Genomic DNA, 19,930 nt, shown 5'->3' with positions numbered 1-19,930 from the left:
GTCCTCCGCCCCTCCCCGCCACGTGACCCGCACCTCCCCGCTGCCCGCGGAGATGTCAGAGCAGCTCTCGCGAGAAGGGACGGAAGCCTGTGGGGGACCCGGCCTTTAATGTGCGGTCCGGCCCGCGCTCCCGGGGTGAGTTTGTAAACAGCAGCGCGGCCCGGCCCGGCGGCGGCTCCGCCCTCCGCGCTGCGGCGGCGCCCGGGCGGGCGAGCGCACCGGGGGCGGAGGGGAGGGAGCGGCCCCGCTCGGCAGTAGGCGGGGGATGCCCGGGAGGCAGTAACATGGCGCCGCCGCTCCTCTCCACGGCAGCCCCCTCCCCCACCGCGGCCTGCGGCTCCTGCCGCCCCTAGAGCCGAGGAGGGGCGGCCGGCGCCGCGGAGACCGATCCCCGCCCGGAGGTAGGGGTCCTGCGGGCGCCCGGGGAGCGGAGCGGGGAGGCGGGTGGGTGGAGGAAGGGAGCCGCGGCTCCCGCGCCCCGCGTCTGGGCGCCGGCTGCCCCGCGGGGCATCGCCGGTACCTGCCCCGGGCCCGGCCTGTGGGGGCGGAAGGCGGCGGGATGGGCCGGGGAAGGGGCAGCTGGGCTCGGCCTTTCCTCCTCAGCTCCGAGGAGGCGTCTTCCTGCGTCCACGTTCTGCGCTGGAGGGAGGTCTTGGTCCGTGCTTGGTGCCGGTGCGGGGGTTGCCCATAGGTGTGAGGCGGAAGGTACGAACAGCTTCTCTGCACCGGAGAGAGGTGTCGGCCTGCCCGGGATCCGGCCATGGACGTGGGCCTTCTGCACCAGCTGACCCATTGGCTTTGCCTGTTACTGTGCGTTATGCCTCTTGAGTGGTCTCAAGAGGTCTCTGAAGCTTTCATGTGAAAATCACATCACAGGCCCTCAAGCACTGATGGCTGTGTGATATTTTAGGCATAAACGTTTTATGACACAGTGCAACTTGATGTTTGGAGTGAGGAGATGTGTGTGCTGCCATGTTGCTTCTGCCGTCTTATTCATTCTCCAGTCTTTCGGCATCCCTCTTCTTGAAATGGTATCCACAAGTATGTTTCCGTGTCCCATCCTCACGCTCTGTGTCACCCATTTGCTTATTGCTAGTTACTTATCCCAGAAATGTTTATCGTCAAGTAGTGGTACTGTCACCTGTTTCCTTGCACTAGAATGAGAAGTTCAAATTAAGGTGGATATTCTGAATCATCTACTACTTTCCAGATAGTGACCCGGAATATGGCCAAAGTCTATTTTCCTCCTTTTAAAATATTTTTGTTTTCTTGTCATATTCTACTCATGCCAGTGAATGCCATGTCTGAAGCTCTTACTGAGCGTAAAGCTAGATAAGAGTTATTTAAAACAACTTCCTGACATCAAGGTCATAATTCTCCTAGGTCTTTCTTACATGCTGAATTCAGCACTAACTGATAGGATGAGAAGGACTTTTCCTTGTGGTCCTGGCCTTCCATAAGTGTCTAGACATGATTTCTTCAACCTTCCACTGAAACATAAGTTACTGTCTATTGATGGATATCCAGTTGCAAACAATTTCAGAGTGACAAGCTACAGTTGAGTTAGGCATTCCCTTGAATTCTTTCAGTGCTTATAATTCTGCATTCCAGAATCAAATGTGGAAAATTGTCTTGCTAAAAAACAAAACAATAACTTTGTCAGGGACTGCTTGTTATATAATGCATTAAAAAAAAAAATAGTAAAAAAACTTTAATGTGTACATGGAGTGAAGCTGCTTTTTCAAAAATCCAGTATGAGTTTGTTTTATTACTGATATTGTATGCTAATACTTAATCAACTAGTTGAGCCTTTGATCTTTGCAGTGTAGCTGATATTTCTATCCCTATTTCCCTATTTGAATTCTAGAAATATGAACAAGTTTGGTATGTCTTTTTCCAGAAACTTCTAGATTATGAAGCAGCTAATATGAGGTGCTTTTAGATGTTTAAATTTGCGCACACATAATATTTATAAATAATTTTGGCTTGCATGCTACTTCTCTGTGTGACAAAGTGTTGAGCAGTCTGAAATATGGCATTCTTTTGAATCTTGTTTGATTAATTTTTGGGTATATATATATTGCCTAAAATTCCTTTTCTGTCATCAGCTATTCTTTTTCTCCCTCCCACTGTTAATCAGTTTAAACTTACATTTATGTCTCTGAGAAGCTTTACTAACTGTAAAAGTTTATATGTTATTTATCATCTCAACTTTTTTAATGGTTTCTTAACATAATCTTGAATTTCTATATAAAAATAGTGCATTAACTATTTTTAAGGTAGCAAACATGATTCAGTATTATTAACTTCTTTTTTGGAATAATGAGTAGCTCCTGCATAACTTAACTGCATTTGCTTCAAATTAATGTGCAGTCTAAAGAGGCATTGGATATAGATAGTGCTGGAAATATGAGCCAATATTTAATAATTATTCAGTAAATCTTTTTTTCCAGGCTTACGCTACCTTGTTTCCAACTTCATTCTCTGTCATTTTCAGTTCAGCCTGGGAACTTTTCCTTTAGCTCCATTCTGGACAGGAGCTTCTCTTCAGGAAGCTGTTCCAAACAAGATAGTATGTTTCTCGTTCTAGGTAAATGACAGTGGTCATTTATATTATTGCTTACAGGAAAGAAAAAAGATCATACTTTTTAATGAGCATGTATGTCCTATTGTGGAACATATATGATATATTTAAAGATTTTTTTTTTTTAATTAAATTCTTAATTATTGAATTAAATTTTATACTTCAGGGATGCAATCTGAAAAAATGTAAAAATTAAATAACTTTGTTAAGCCTTTTTTTAATTCGTTGAAAGTAATGTAGCAAAAGGAGACTTCATTTCTAATGGTTGTTAGGTTGATGGGCAATATCAAGACTTTCAAACCTAGATAAATGAGCTGGGGAAGGTGAGTCCTATAATCTCTCTAAGAAAATTGTGAAAAGATCAGTGGAATATTGACCCCTGCATATTTCTTCTCTGAGGTTCATTGGCCTTTCAGTTATCTACAAGAGCTGTATTCACAGTATTCCAGTAAGTCAAAGAAAGATCAAGGCGCCTCTGAAAAATCCTTAAGCCAGGGGGTTGACTTAAGAGCTGCTGTATTCCACTAACAGGAAGTGTTAGGCCTAAGGACATTACTTTGTTCCATTAGTGATCTCCGTTTACTGAAATGTACCTTCACGTGGAAAAAGCCTCCTCCTTCAGCAAAGCTGAAGTGACATAATTGCCTTGTTTCTGTATGTGTGAATATCTGTCCAGCTGGCTTTCTTGTTCTTATTTGAACTTGCTAAGCCAATCGTCGCTTCTTGCATCTTTTTCTTCTTGTCCAGATGTTCTCCCCCTTATTTATATAATCTTAGACAAACCAATGAAAGTATGGAATTAACTTTAGAGATCAGTTACAAGCACTTAATTAATAACATCATAAAATAGTGCCCAAGGTTTGGCTTTTTTTAAAGAAAAAAATCTCAGCATTGTGGTGCAGGCATTACATTCTTCCTTATTCTTCTTCAGAACTCCCTGAAACAGATCATGTGTCTTCTACGAAATAGTGTGCTCTATTAAGCAGTGAAGTGTGAAGAAGGAAGGAGCTCATGTTTTCCTGTTAGCCGGTTTTGAGGCTTACAACCTTCAATTATTCTGGACTATGACTTACAGTTTTTTTGCTGAATTTACTGGCTTACTTTTTTGTGATCCCACTTTATGAGGAGAACCATTTTCATGTTTCAAACTTTTTCTCCTTCATTCTCTTAATAGTTCAGTTTATTTTTCAGGAATGCTAAATTCTGTTGCATTACACAAATGCAATCAGTCAAAACACTGTTGAAAGTGGACTTTAATGATCAAGTGTTAATTACACCACTTTTGCTTCACCTTTCTTCTTTTGCGTTATAGGAGACTGAAAAAGTAGCTGTTCCAGGCATTCCAGGTAAGTGGAGCCTTTTTTTTTTCCTTTAAAATACAATTTTTATATTTTTTAAACTTATGTTACTTCTTATCAAATGGTGTATTCTATATACTAACTTGTGATTTTTACTGAGCACCAAACTTTGAAGTCTGCTTCTATAGAAAACTGGAAATAAAGATAGGCTCAAATGTGGGAGGTGATTAAAATTTATACTGTACAATGCTGTATGCAAGTATTGAAAATATAAAAGGTGGCCTGTTTATTTTGATTTGAGTTGATTCATTTGGTTGCACGAGAAAGCCATCTCGTTTAATTTTGTAGTGTTTAAATTTTGACTTTTCCCTTTTATGTTTCAGTTTCCTGTTGTAAAATGAAACTTTTAAGTAAAACCTTAAAAAACTTACGCTACCTAAAGCAGTTACACACTATGATGAGATCTACAGAAAAGCTTATGAAGAATTAATTCTGTATATGGTATCTTGCAGTAAAAAGGGGCTCAATCCCAGATCAAATAAGAGGACACATTGAATAGACATGATCTGTCTTGAGGAAATGCAAACATCCATTGGAAAATACATCATTTTGTAAAGTACAGACGCCAGGGTGCTGATGGACCACTACAATTCTGATTTGTCTCAATGGCCTAATACAGTCTTTGTCCAACTTTCTCATTTTTTTTCAAACCAGAATGTAGAGATGTTTCTTGAGTTGGAGCCACATGTGAGTGGTCAGTCTAGCTGCAAAACTTGAGTTTGCATCACATGTAAGCAGTAGTGGATAAATGGGCTACTACTGTAGCTGGCAGACAATCAGATTGTCCTCCATGGACTGGGTATGTGTAAAGAATGTTGGTTGTTTGGCTTTTTTTTCTCAGCAAATTTGGAGAGGTTTTTGCAAGGATTATCAATATGTATGCATTTTAAACAGCTACTAAAGTGTTTAAGAGAAAAATATTTGAAATTCCGTGTCAGTTGTGTTTTCCATGCTCTTGTATGTAGGGAATTGAGAAAACAGAAGAACCTTTACCAGTAAAATAAGCCAACAAGACATCGCTTAAGTCAGTGTATGATTCTGTTCTTTTACAAATCATCTACAGGAAGGTATTTTAGAAGCAAGCCTCAGAGTATGTAGTCATAGTTTCCAGAAAGTATACCTAGGATGTTTAACTAAAATCTTATTAAAATATACAAATAATTGTTGAAGCTATTTTTATAGCACATTTAGACGAACAGTGTGATGTTTTATAGAAACATCTTTATTTTTTAAATAATAACACTGTTCTAAATATTAGTAAATTGCTCACAAACCTGTATTTATTTCTCTGTATTATATATATATATATATATATTAGACATTCATAGGTACTTATTTATATATTTTGCTGTACTGTTTGCTTTCCAAAAGTGGTAAAAGAGGCTTATGACATTTTAAATAGGAGTGATGGGAAGTATTTTACCTTTGCATTCAAAGCAGGGAGCAAACACCAAAAAAGTGAGATTACTGTTTGATTTAAGTACCGGAGTTGATTATACCGCTGAGATTATTTCATGGTTTTCCTGTGTGGAGCTCTGATCCTCTTTCTCAGTGTAACTCAAAAGTATTCTATGTCTGGGTTTCTTTATGCTACTGAAAGGAATTTAGGGTTAGAATGCTTACAGAAGGAAGCTGCAGTTCAGTGAACTGTAGTGAAAATCATTTTACTGAACTGCTCAGTTTATCTGAAGAGTAGAGTTTCATATTCAGGCTGAACTGCTTCAGGAACCATGTTTTTTCTGTAGGACAAAGTGTTTCTGTTGCATGGGTAACAATCCAAGGTGGCTGTAATTAATCTCTAGCAATGTGATTAGCAGTTTACACACTTTATTTCTGATTGGGTTAGGTGAGTAACATTTTTGTCAAGATGGCACTTTAAGTTGCTATTTTGGTTTTCAGAGGAAGAGTATTTTCTAAATTCTTCTTTCTTAATGTGATATTCTGTCTTAAAGCAGTCAGTCTGCAGTAGCCTTTTGAAATCAGAGTGGCAATCACAAACTTATTTTCAATAAATTTGCTTTCTGTGTCTTAGTCTTGTTACTCCTGTCAAACAACAACAAATCCAGAGGGAAAAGAGGAGGCAAAGGATGGGGTTTGTTTGTTTTCTCTGTCAGCAACAGTTTTATTTGTTGGGCTGTAAAGCTAACCATGGTAAGTCTTTTAAAGCTGTCAGGACATTAACCAAGTTTGGTGAGTCTCTTGCCATTGTCCACTTCTATTTCTAGCTATGATGCCTATATAGTATACTTCAAATTTCAGATTTATCTTGGATTGCTCAGAATTTCATCCACTCAAATTCTGAATATCTCCAAAGATGGAGATTCCACAGCCCCACTAGGCAACGTGTTCCGGTGTTCAGCTGCCCTCACTGTGTGATTTTTTATTTTCTTTATTATTATTTTTTTTTTTAATGCTCCTCTTCCTTATAAATTTTCAGGTGTGGCTTGTGAATGTTGCATCTCATCCTTTTGTTGTACACTATCCAGGGTCTGTATTCTCTGTAACAATATATTAGTAGTGTAAGACGGCAAGTAGATCCTTCCTTACCCTTCCTTCTTCATGCTGAACAAACTTTGCTTCCTGATATTCCTCTTGTATGTAATAGTCCAGCCTCCTAACTATTTTTGTGGGGCCCCTGCTGGTTTCTCTTCAGTTTGTTATCTGTCTCGAGGGGCTCAAAACTGGACACAGCAGTCTGGCTGTAGCCTCATGAGTGCCAGATGAAGGAGAATAAACACTTCCCTTCATCTGTTTGCTGTGATCTCCCTAATTCTGCCCAGGAGGCTGCAGCTTTCAGTGCTGCAAGCGACATAGTGCTGAATTATGTTCAGTTTGTTGTCCAGCAGGAGTTACAGGTTCTGCTGTAAAGCTGTGTGACAGCCACTTGGCCCTCAGCCTGCACTGTTACTTCATTTGAGGTGCAAGCTTTGCATTTGTCTTTGTAATAGGTAAATACCGTCTTTACCAGTTTGGCTACATTAACCAGCATGAGCCCTTTGTTTTCCCATTCTGTCAGATCTACTTTCTGTTTAGATTTATAATGCCTGAGGTCTTGCTGGAATGCATGAGTGAACTTCTTTTAAGTGCAAAAATTTCAGTGCTTCAAGATATTTTTTTTTTCCTCAGATGTTAGCTGGAATCCCTTTACAAGGCATTACCTCACAAAATTCCTTGTGGCCTGCAGTCAAATAATATTACAGAGATCAGGAAATGAATTTATCTCCAATGTTTTTCCAGTAAATTTGCCAGAAGGACAGCACTTTTTTTTCTTTTTCACAATGATTCATTTTTGGTTTATAAATCAGGACGCATTACAAATTCACAGGCTTCACAAACCAAAATATGGAACCTGATAACGACTTCATATGCAAATTCATGTTTTGAGAATATTTCTTTAAAGAAGAAAATGAGCAGACTTGAAAAATTGATCTTTACAGCTTAAGACCTAAGAAGAATGCTAACAGCGTGGATGGAACAGATTTTGTGGCTGATACTATGCACTTGTTGGAGACTGACAACAAGCTGTAGTAACAGAGTGGAAAAAATGCCCTACATGCACTTTTGTTCATCAAAATCTTCATCCTTTGGATAAAAATCCCCAAAATTGTTTCTTGCACCTTCAGACATTTCTGATACAGTTATAACTCTTCTGTTCATAATATATGTCTGCATAGATGTTCATATTATAGCCATCTATAACTGTATGGTTCCCTGTGATAAAGATTTAACAAAGCAAATTCCTTTAGAGGTCTAAAGGAGACTGACTCTATTAGTTTTGAACCTGCATTTAAAAAAAAAAAAAGCAAACCAACCTCTGGCTGTTGCGCAGCTGACCAAACATAATAAGCTCATGGGGTAACTTTTAAGTGTCTGTTGAAGTTCCAGATAATATAAGGATGTAATCATAAGGCTATATTGATAAGAGCCTTATTTTTTACCCTGAGTATTCAAACATACCTGTAACCCGTTAATACTCTTTATTGGTGACATTACTAAGTTCAAGAAATATTTAATCCCTTCAGAAACTTGAGACAGGTTATGAACTTTTTGTGGAGAACAGCAGAACAATATCCATCCCTGATTTGCTTTGGCATCCTTTCTTTGGGACATAAATGTTTCCCTGAGTTGTCAGTGCCAAAGACTCTAAAAGTTTCTGGCAGCCATTCATCTCCTCTTGGCTTGTGATCTCAGCTCAGTATCCTCATCCTGTTGAATGTATATATTTAGAAGTGACACTTGGGAATCTCCTCCACTCCATGTTTTCCTTCTTTGCTATTTGGTGCCCCTGGTCAAGGACACTGGGATCTCCTCCTCCTTGAATTAATATCCAAAAAGCCCGTGCAGTAGTTTTGTGCTGTACAGGCGCAGGCAAAAGGATCAGGTGACGTGTTCTCTAAAGATCTCTGAGGTATTAAGTCTTAAATGATTTGCTTATCCTTACTTGATCAGCCATGTGTCTAGTGCTACACGGTGTACCAGAAGTGAACATTCTTAGGATGGTTAGACAGTTTCAGAAGCCTTGCAACTTTTCATGGTCAGCCTGTTGGGGGAGAGATGGATTTATTCTGCTTATGGTCTTAAATCATAGAGACATCTTTATTCATCTTTATTTGCTTCATCAAGCTAAGCAATGTTCAGAACTAACATTGTTGGACCTCCATACAAATACTCATATTTAAAGATGAATATATTTTCTCCAGGGTAAAGCCACAGATGGGCTGAGAGTGCATGTCATCTCCTGGCTAATTAACTAATTTTTGTACATTCATTCCCCACCCCACCCCACCCTGTTACTTGACCTTAAAACGATGTAACTTTAGTGTTGAGATTAATTAATCATCACTATTGGCTTCAGTGATGTGAAACAATATCTTGATTTTTATATGTTCATTGTACCAGAACTTTGTTTTTTGTCACTGATGTCACAGCATCCACATACTAGTTTTATGCGTGATCCGGCACAGGTCAGCTCAATCCCGTCAGTGTCCGTCTTTCTCTTCTTGAAGCAGAGTGATGCTGCCTTGCGATGTTTGTTCTGTGCTTGTGGGATGGAAGGAGGCATAACTAAATAGAGGGTATATTGAAGTAAACAGTTTCTTTGACGAAGTGTTGTGTTTCATGGGTGAATAGTGGGCATTATATCATTTATTTTTAAAAAGTCATGTATTATTGCATTTTAACATGAATAGTAATTGATATCTTCTTTCGATTACAGTTCATTGCCATGAAAAGGAGGATATGATAGCTTGTCCTATGAAACAGTTTTATATGTGAAATCTGGCAGGTATGTGTATTAGTATGTGTGGTGAGTGTGCAAAACATCGCAAAATATCATTAGTATCTATTACTTATTTCTTAAATCTTTTTTAGCCTGTTGGTAATTTAGTCGTATAGCTGAAATGTTACTAAAGTATGGGGGTTTGAAGTTAAATTTATAACAGTTTTCATAAAGGGCTATCTGCTACCTTATCTTTAAGGATGAGCTTTAAAGGTTATGACAAGCCTGAGGAATCAGCCATTTTTCCCGCATCTGTTGGCACTGTATCCTGGACTAATGGTGGGATTTGCATAATTATTGCAATGTATTTTTATTTCAGTAACAAGTTTTCTTACTATGTTTTCAGATACCTTTTGCACTTAGTTGTTTTTTTTTGTACAAATATTTGCCTTTCCAATCAAGATGTATGTTTCAAACCTACTGTTTCTATTTGGTTTTGTGTACCTTCCTGTCAGAGCTTGGAATCCAGACTCTACTGGAATCCTGGGTATTTAGATTCTTAGTGCAGCCAGAAGGCAGAAATTCTTGCCCATGGAATATTAAAATATCCTGTGGGTGTTGGTGTATTGATAAATAGTTGCAATATTTGTAAAATTTGTTGCATTCTCGCTTTAATCTAGGTAGCACAACGACCTGTGGAATATGAGTGATGACAAACCCTTTTTATGTACTGCCCCTGGATGTGGCCAGGTAATGGTCTGACTGGAAGCTGGTAACATTGATCAAATCAAAGTAAAACAGTGAGAAGTATCTCTAGGGATCAAAGAAATAGAGATTTGTGATAATTGGTAGGAAGTATCTATGTTTTCCTGAAAAGCAGGGGACAGCAAGAATTTCTAGTGTTTTGAGTGTTTGTTCAAAAAATGCTGTCCATGGAAGGAGGATTCTAATTAAACTACCTTTTCTAAGCTGAAAACACTTTCATTTGTTAGCCCTGCTTTACTTGCTTTCATTCAAAACATAAACAAACACCCTGATTTGTATTGGGTAACATGTATTTTTCAGATGATTTCAGTGTTAGTGGTGAGCCCATTATGAAGCTTGCCTGTTCCTAATCTTTACAACTATGGTGGCTACAAATATTTAATGGCATAATTTTTATTTACCTACATTTTTGTATATAGGCAGGTGCTAATGGTATGCATGCCAAAAAATGTATTTCAGTTCCTATTGTAATTAATGTATTTTATTAAATAGCATTAGTCAATGCAAAGCTGAATGTGAACAGGAAAGTAAAATTATTATTGAGTGTTTTAGCAGATGATTGCTTAAAAGGAAGCTGTCTTAACACGTCATTTTAGTAACCTGAAAATAAATGAATTTGCATTATCTGCTGCATGAGGTAGACATCCCTGCATCCTTTATATAGAATTAATTTCTTAATCAAGCTGAATTTTTTAATTATATTGATGCACTTGGATTTATTTGGACTTTGAGTTCAAAGTATTTTCGTTTTCATTCTGAAAACTTAGTTTTTATGATGAATGACAGCACTAGTGCTATATTAATGGAGCCTTTGGTATTTGAAGTGGGAAAAGACTTAAGATTTCTTATTATGTTCAATACATTCAGAGGCACCAAAAGTAACAGAAGAAGACTGTCTTCTCCTAAGCAACATGTTTGTTCCCATCCTATTTGAATCTCACTTCAGTGTAAGCTCTGTCAGAAGTGTTTTGTCAACTATATATTGTAGAAGAGACACATCATGGGGCTACAGCAATTCTTGATTCCCGTGAAGGAGAACAGAGATGCTTATGTCCCTGAAAATGGGCAAGGTTTCACCAGATGCCACCTCATATACTGTAGAAGAGAGAGAGGGAGTTGGGATTTGGAGATCCTGTTCCCTCTGAAGGAGCCTGTCCATCATGTAATGGGGACAGAAAGATGTACTTAAGTCTCCTGGTGTGATAGAACACCCAGGTTTCTGGCTTATGCTGTATCTGGAGATAAGGCACAGGAGCTATGGAGAGCTGGGCATGTGGAACCCTTGACAAGAGAGTTCTAACAAAAAAAAAAGTGCTTGGCCTGTATCACTCTTCCTTTCAGTGATCCTGCATTTTTAATTTCCCTCTCAGCTCCCCACATACATGTCCTTTCTCACAGAAATATTCTGGATAACTGTACTCTGAGGTCAACTAAGCTTTCTGTATTGTTTTCTGAGAGATGACACTTGGAGTGTATCTGTTACAAGATATATATGGAGTGACTTGAATTATTGAAGAATAATCAGAAACATAATTTGGGACTCAAATGTTCAGAAAGAAAAGTAAGAATTTGAATATTTTGTAAAATGTGTTCTTCCTAGGAAACCTGTATCTTGGGAAATGTTTTCTTACATTATCTCAATTGAAACGCTAACTTTACCCATAATTATAGATGCATAGCAAATTTCAAGTTAGTAAAAGGAAAAAATATCTATTTTATAGCATCTGGTTTGTCTGCTTATTGCTTTTCTTATAGAACATACCCCAAATTTGGGGGAAAGTATGCGCAAAACTGGCATACTCCTGAAAACTTGAGAGATTTTTTTAAATGCTGATAAGTTTAGTTCATTCACAGCTTTTCAATTGTCTGGCATTGTTCTAGTGTTTCCAATCCTATCTGCCTCTTATTTTGTATTGTAAATGGTCAGAGGCAGGAGGATACTTCTTTTTTTACGCTATTCAATACAGTGAAGTCTGTGTTTGTGATTACATATCACTTCTCGTTATTGTGGTAATACACACAATACAGAAATCAAATAGTGGTAATCACTTACTAAATATTGTCAAGATCCATTAGTATAGGACATGGTCATTTGCTAACAGTTGTTAAAGTCTGCAGCACTCTGAAATGTCAGTCTTGGGCTATTGGTGAGTGCAGGTGCTGATAACTTCCATTTCTGTCATATCGTTGCTATTTAGTTGCTATGAACATCACTTGCATTTTATATTTCTGCTTGGTACCGTTGACTAAGGAACAAGATGTGTCTGCCTAAGACTGTTAATGTAGTAATGCTGGTTTTACATGCTGTAATAACTTTCTGTAGAATTGCATTTACTTTGTTCGCACTCAAAATTACAACTATTTCTTGAAACTTTCTGCTGCAGCGTTTTACCAATGAGGATCATTTGGCTGTCCATAAACATAAACATGAGATGACACTGAAATTTGGTCCTGCTCGTAATGATAGTGTCATTGTGGCTGGTTAGTATAAACTTTTATAACTAGTTTATTCACTTTTCTGCTGGAGTAGGGGTACGTTTTATGTGTTTTCTGTACATAATGCATAGACTTATGTTAAGAGCGTATGAAACAGTTTCTATCATTCTCTGCAATCTGTGCTTAGGCAATATTTTCATACATAATTAGCTTTTGTCAGAATTTGAAGCCAGTAGTATTATCCATAAGTAACATTTATTTGGAACTTATATAATTAAATATTTTAAATATTTTTCAATTATCGATACCTTAATAATTGATTAAATTATATAGTAAGCATTCAGTAAGAACACACACTAATAAAGGCTGTGCCTAACAGGATCTGTAACTAGATTAAATTGCATTTCTAATCATTTGTTGATATTATTTGTCTCTTCAATTTTAAAATATGGAATATTTTTCACATACTATGGTAAAATTAGAAGGATCAATTGGTAATTATTATTCTTTAAGTGGGATAGTAGAAGAAAGATAGAGGGGTTTTTTTGGCTTTTCTACGCTTCATTTCAGATCAAACACCAACTCCAACTCGATTCTTGAAGAACTGTGAAGAAGTGGGCTTATTCAATGAATTAGCAAGTCCTTTTGAAAATGAGTTTAAAAAGGCTTCTGAAGATGACATTAAGAAAGTATGTTCAAAAAAACATTTTCTTCTCAGAGCTTCTACTTCTTTCCTATCAGAAATTCTATTTAAAAAAAAAAAAAAAAGCCAACTTTGGTTTATGTGTTGCCTTCTAAACTGTGCCAATAATCACTTGCCAGCTGCTTACACATGTTGCATGGAGAGAATACAAATCTATAAGGTTACTGTTCTGAAGATTCATTTACCTGATTAATTTTACATTTTTAGCATGGACAATGTGATAAGTTGAGTTTGTCTTAATTCTTTATGTAACTGGTCTGTATCTGTTGAAGTTAAATATCAGTTTTAGTTGAAATTTCATTATACCCGGAATAAGGAAAAAAAAAAGTCTGAAAAAGGAAGAGTTTTTGCAGAAAGAAGAACATCTGCAAGAAACCCATGTGAAAAGAGCAGAATGTGATCACTGATTATTTTGATCAGTTTTAAAATACAGATGTTATTCTAAGGATCAATAGTAATGATAATGAGTTAAATACTGACTAAAGTGCCAGTAATTCAGTTATTATTATATTCACTATATATTGAAGTCACTTTTCCCTAGAAATTTTTGATCACAACCTAAAAGTCTACCTTTTTTTAATGTACAGATTGCAATACAAGAAAAATTTGGACTGTATCTGTTTAGCAACTCTGTGGTTTTCTTGAGGAACTTCCTCAATGTTCCTCAGATGTTCTTGAGGAACATTTAAATGTGGTTTCTTCTGTTTATTTTAGTACTTCCCAGTCATAATTGGTTAAGGGCCCAAACTTTTAAGCACTTCTGCAAATGAAAAATTTTCTTCAATATCCCCTTTGATTAATTTTGCCTTTGGTTGACTGGTCAGCCTGGTTCACTTCCATAGGCAGTGATAAAAAAATACATTTTGATACTCATATATACTGATTTTGCAGAATCAGTATCTGCATTTTCGTTGTTTTCAGTAAAGATTTTAATAGGTACTTTTTTTTTTTTTTAATAAGTACTTTTATTTTAATAAGTACTTGAAAACAGGGTAGATTATTATCCGTTCCTGACAAAGCTTCACTCTTGCTTTGTTACTGCAACTATACAAATAATGATTTTTTTTTTTAAGTGATCCATGCTAGCTGTTCTTAAAACACTACATGTGGTAATACTGATTCTGGTTTTTCTAATACCGTATTTTCTGTGTAGTTCCCCACTACCTTGGAGGAGGTCATAGGTAGTGTAAAATATTTTTAACATTTTAACAGTTTCTTTAATTGATATTAGTTTTCCAAGCTGCCCTCTGTGTTATGAGAAGAAACATGGTTCTGCCATATCTCTGGTTGATTAATACACATAATCATGGCAAGGGATGGAAAAATTGACCATAATGGCATACTTTCTAGGGTGGTGATGGTTTAGTTTTTTTCTGTAATATTTCACATTCAGATGTGGTATGAAGAGAGGTGCCACTTTTGACAGTTCTTCCCATTAATTATATATTCCATAGGAAAGCGAGGAATTGAATTGAAAAAAGCATCTGGAAGAACAGAAATAGAAAATGAGCTTTGGGACAAGCTTGTTCCAAAAGTATTTGGAGAGCAGACAAGACAGGAGTGTAGTCTTTCAAATCTATAGTATTGCTTTAAGTATTTTTGTAACTTCTTTGTGGCCTTTCAGATGTGGATTTTATCTGTGTAGTAATGTAAACCTTGTTTTTTCAATAATTGTTTGCCGCAATAAGTTTGAAATTAATTGTCCACAGTAGCTTTCTTAATGTGGATACGTAGTTAGGATTTTGTTCTTTGTGGCATGTGATGTAATAATTTATAGAAGGATAATACCTTCTTTTAACTGTAATTTTTAAGTGTAGCACAGTCCTTCCTCAGCTATAATTTTCCTGTGACTCTTGGGAAAGGAAAACTATTGGAGTGTTTTTAATTCTCAAGAAGAAAATACTTAGTCTGACATTGGTATTGAAAGACAATGTGTTACTAAAGACTGGTGTTCATGCAGATGCTGAAAACAGCAATGCATCTGCATCAAGGTCTTCCAAATATCAACACCTCCCTGTTGTTATAAGGCTGATACTTTTCTTTAATTGTTAACATTTTCTTACATGTTTTAATTTTTTAGAGATGCGGTAATTTTGTTTTATGTTGTTGCTGTTAGATGCCTCTAGATCTGTCTCCTCTTGCAACACCAATTATAAGAAATAAAATTGAAGAACCTTCTGTTGTGGAAACAACTCATCAGGATAGTCCTTTACCTCATCCAGAATCTACTACCAATGATGAAAAGGTCAGAGCCCTTATTTTTCGTTTTGGAATTTTTTTTGACTCTTCTGATGGATCTGTAAGCTTGTTGTACATGATGATAGCTGCACTATTTAGCTGGCTGAAAGGAAAAGAATTTTTGGTTTGCCATATTCCTGTGCATATATTCTTGATTTGTTAAATTCTTTAGTTAGCTTTGCTTACTGCAGTGATTTCTTTGCCTCACACTGGCCATATAGTAAAGCCAGAAGGGAAAGAAAATTTAATATTTATGCTATGTTAGGAAAGGCTAAAGAGACCATTTATTCTGGCTTATGCATCATCATTCATGAAAAGGCAAAGAAAGTTCAGGGGTTGGTTTGTTTGTTTGTTTGTGTTTTTTAAATAATGACAACAGTTTGGGACTCTTCCTGTATTTATCCTATGTTTTACCATAAATTGTTTTGTAGAACAGCAGGGGATGTTCTACAAAAATTTACAGGGATGAATGGGCTGTCTTTCAAAGCTAAGCACCAGATAATTTTTCTAAATTTTCTACTTCTTAGGCTATAAGAGTGGTGATCTCAGGAATTTGCTTTAGTGTTTGCTTCAGTACTTGGAGAAGACCGAGGTATTGTCTGTCACTAGGGGATGTTGCAGTCAAACCAGTTTTAGAACTGTTGCTCTAAAGAAGAAGTAAATGCTTTAATAGTAATGATAACTTTGATGTGTGACTAGCAGTGTTTTCATCATCTGGAGTTCTCTTGAAGAACACAAAATGAGGCAAAATCCACGTAATGAATTAATACTATTCCTACTTCAATAAATAAAAATATTAGGAGCAGAAGGTAATGAAGCAGTGTGGTTGCTCTAGTCAGTCTTTTTTTCTATGTGCATCTTCAGCGGGTGGTCTGCATTTGTGGGACTTAGCTACCTTATTCCCCAAAATCACCAGGACTTCTTAGGACCACAGAGTAATTCAGGTCTGAAGGGATCGCAGGAACTTCCTGGTCCAGCTTCCTCCTAAAGCAGGGCTTAGCTCTGAGCTCAGACCAAGTTGCTCAGGGCTTTATGCAGTCTGCTCTGGACACCTTCAAGGAGGGAGGGTGCATGGCCTCTCAGTGCAACCTGCTCCCATGCTGGGCTGTCCCTGTGGCCAAAGTGGTTTTCTTCAGATCCACACGGAACCTCTCTGGTTTCAACTTGCCCCCCTTCTCTTAACCTGCCTGCAGGCACCACAGTGAGAAAAGCCTTAAGTGTCTGACAGAAATTTACGCGTTTCAATTCAGGTTTGCTTTTACAAAGCTTTGCTGAGTTTTATTATTTAACAGGGATGGGTAAACATAGGTAATCAAGGAAATCATGTAGTTAAAAATAGTAAAAGTAGTTTAAAGGAATTCATGTAAAAAGCTGCTTAGATTAAGCCAATCATAGTCCAAATTTTAAGTCTTCTTTATTTAATTTCTTCTTTACTTCAGAGGTTAGTTTGCTGTGGGTTTTTTTGTTTGGTTTTCTATTGTTGTTGTTTTGGTGTTTTGTTTTGTTCCCCCCTGCCCCCCACTGCGAATACTGATTCTAAGTACTCTAATTTTGGCAGGAGATAATATTAATGTACAGTAGTGGTTCAGTATCTCGTTAGCACCATTATAAGTGAAAATTATATCTCAATGTTTGGCAGTGCTTATAAACTTATCTCATTCATGATGTAATTTCAGTTTTGTCACTGTAACAGTGCTGAAGTGAAAAGCTGCGGCTGCTCAATGCTGTTCTGATGTCTGATTGTAGAGACAAGCTGAGCAAGGATGAGGGTGCTGCTTGGAGTGTACTGCTGCTGCTGAATGTGGCCTGCAGAGCTTGAGAAATGTGAGCAGAGTGTTGCTGTTCTCCCAGTTAGATTTTTTTATATTCTCCTTCTGTAAATGTATTGAAGGAGGAAAGCTTTATTTTCAGGGTGTAGCTTGTTTTAAAACACATATGCCACTGTAACTACTTAATTGGCTGAATATATTTCAGCAGCCTTAAATGATTACAGCGTGTTAACGTATGTGCAAGACAGTTTTATACTTCATTAGTGCAATGCTTCGACCAGTTATTGTCTCCTACCAGGCTGGTGTGCCTATGGTTTTATTTTTATATGTTGATACCTGTGTATATATATATATATATATATGTCGTTGTCATGCATGAAGATATTTCAGTGGAAAGGAAGAACAAGAGTCAGCTCTTACTGCTCTTTAGATGTTAGGGGCAAACGCACATGTTCTGTGCCAGATCCTTATGATGGGAATGGACTATTGGTGGCTCCTTGGTCCAGTAAAGCGACAGGTAATAGTGACAAACAGCAGGCAGGAAAGGGTGAAGCTGAAGCAGTGAATAATGACATAATATTAATTTCAGAAGTAAAGATTGCCCAAAGGTTAGCAGGTCAGGTATGCTCCCCTGATGCCTTCCTCTGATTTCCCACAGTCAAGCAGTTCGGTCTCCTCTATGTTTCCCTGTGGCTCTTTGAATAAGATCTGTATAGCTGTTATGTAGAGTTCCTTGTTTGCAAAGAAGTATATAATCCTGTCCTAAGAACATTTATTAGTCAACTCTACCCAATTTTTTTCTGTTTCTGCAATTTCATACTGGATGGTTTTCTTTCTTTTAACTGAATGCTCATCTGTAACTCTAGGTAGTATATTCAAATCTTATAAACTTATAAACACCACAAATTGATACGTAGGGAAAAATTCTTGCTTTCCTCAATACAGCTGTTATTCTTGATAAACTCTCATTCACTGTAAAGAGACTTTTAGGTGCCTTGGGGACAAACATGAACAAACTGATGAGCCCTGATGACAAATCTAGACTCTGAGGTTTTGAAGGGAGGAAATGTCATCATCTAAAGTCCTTTCTTTCTTAAAGCCCACAGTTTGCCAGCCCACTTGCAGTTCTGTGAAGTGCTCAGAGGAGTGTAGAAATTTTGCAACCGATGTATAAAAAGAAAAGCAATCTGTAAAACAGCTGAGACCTCACTACTTAAAGCTTTGTGGATCAATTTTAAAAACTTTAGCTTTATTCAGAGCAAATAGTAATCAATGTAGCCTATATGACACAGGTGTGAGATGTTCTTTTTGAATTACAGTTTAAGAGTGGAGCAACTGAAGTGTGCTGGTCTTAAGAGCGCAGTTTTATGTGCCATTGGTTGCAGTAGCTAGTGTCAAAAGAATAAATAAGTTGGAAAAATCCTGTCCAGAAGTAAATCTGAAGTCTGACTATATCAAGGATTTTCTGAGAAGCAATATGGCTACTACATTCTAATTGGTAATATACTATGCCTGATTGCTAAGCTAAGAACTATAGTCAATTCTGTCTACTATTTACTTGCAACTAAGGAAATTTAGTTGCTGTGCTCAGATAATTTCTAGTGCATCTGGATACAGATACATTTTGCAAAACTATGAATGTAGTAGTCCAAATATTTTTAACTTAGTTACACTCTAGTAAAGAGATGTATATGGGTAAGGAATAAAGACTTAACAAAAAAATGTTTCTTTTCCTTTTTACTGAACCATAAAAGTCTTATTTCTGTTGTTTAAATCTGAAACAGTGGACTGAACCTGAAATGTACATGAGAATACCAAAGAGTGTTTTCCTTATTCAGCATGTGGGCAGATATGATGGTGCTGATAGCACCATGAGTTTCTTGCAAAATAAACAAACAAACAAACAAAACAACAGAAAACAAAACCAAAACAAAACAAAGAACAACTTAATACCTGATCCAAACTCAATTATAAGTAATAGTAGTCTTAGCATAAATGGAGCCAAGGTTTGTTATAAAACTTAAATCACTGTTGTTGGAATAATTTCACTTCGGTTTAAATGATTCACCCAAAGGGTGTTATTCTGATTTGTTCCATCAAACTGTGTTTGTTTAACACAGTTTTATTTAATCTTTGTTTTTCCTCAGGAAGCGTCACTGCAGCAGACCGCACAGCCAACATCGACAATAGTTCGTCCAGCGTCACTGCAGGTTCCTAACGTACTCCTTACGAGTTCTGACTCAAGTGTTATTATTCAGCAGGCAATACCATCACCAACATCCAGTACTGTTATTACCCAGGCTCCATCCTCTAACAGACCGATAGTGTAAGTTATGTAAATCTAAAAGTAAAATGTTTTCTTACAGAATTTGAAAATGTTTTGTTTACTTTCATTTACTGTTTCTGCAGTTAAGGTACAAATTTGAGGTGCTTTGGTGTAATGTGGTGCTTCACTACATATGAAACATACAACTTTCACTACATGGGAAGTATAATTCCATGTCTTCCGCATCACTAAGTTCATATTTTTGATCTCCAAATAAATATTACATTGCAACTGTAAACAAACAAACCAATTTAAAATAATGTGTAAACTTGTTCTCTTCTCTGGATAAGTTTTATTTTATATAGTTCATTCCTTTTTCAGTCCAGTTCCAGGTCCTTTTCCTGTGCTGTTACATCTTCCTAATGGACAAACCATGCCTGTTGCTATTCCTGCATCTATCACAAATTCTAATGTGCATGTCCCTGCTGCAGTTCCAGTAAGTAAGCATGATGCTATATTAATTTGAAAGTGGAGCAGATTTGCTTAAGTGCAGCACAGAACTTAGTTTTAAGCAGCTTGATAGCTGTTTTGGC

General features: G+C 37.2%; 1 protein-coding gene across 9 annotated transcripts in view; it reads left to right on the top strand.

Annotated features, from left to right (window-relative positions):
• The window catches only part of ATF2 (activating transcription factor 2), a 44,879-nt gene continuing 24,949 nt past the window's right edge, over positions 1 to 19,930 (top strand). For 2 of the 9 annotated variants that reach the window (XM_065068845.1, XM_065068841.1), the window contains exons 1-8: positions 6,385 to 6,429; positions 9,158 to 9,226; positions 9,841 to 9,910; positions 12,310 to 12,406; positions 12,932 to 13,050; positions 15,181 to 15,309; positions 19,219 to 19,397; positions 19,719 to 19,833. In XM_065068845.1, coding sequence (XP_064924917.1) covers positions 9,863 to 9,910; positions 12,310 to 12,406; positions 12,932 to 13,050; positions 15,181 to 15,309; positions 19,219 to 19,397; positions 19,719 to 19,833 — 687 coding nt within the window. In that variant the 5' untranslated portion in view covers positions 6,385 to 6,429; positions 9,158 to 9,226; positions 9,841 to 9,862. Of the gene's footprint in view, positions 136 to 250; positions 402 to 608; positions 706 to 2,497; positions 2,591 to 3,896; positions 3,931 to 6,384; positions 6,430 to 9,157; positions 9,227 to 9,840; positions 9,911 to 12,309; positions 12,407 to 12,931; positions 13,051 to 15,180; positions 15,310 to 19,218; positions 19,398 to 19,718; positions 19,834 to 19,930 lie in introns of those variants that run through there. The other 7 variants (XM_065068844.1, XM_065068838.1, XM_065068839.1 and 4 more) reach the window with 7 other exon arrangements.

This window comes from Columba livia, chromosome 7 (genome assembly GCF_036013475.1).
Source record: "Columba livia isolate bColLiv1 breed racing homer chromosome 7, bColLiv1.pat.W.v2, whole genome shotgun sequence".
Classification (NCBI taxonomy): Eukaryota; Metazoa; Chordata; class Aves; order Columbiformes; family Columbidae; genus Columba; species Columba livia.
This window is presented reverse-complemented; position numbering and strand designations above follow the sequence as displayed.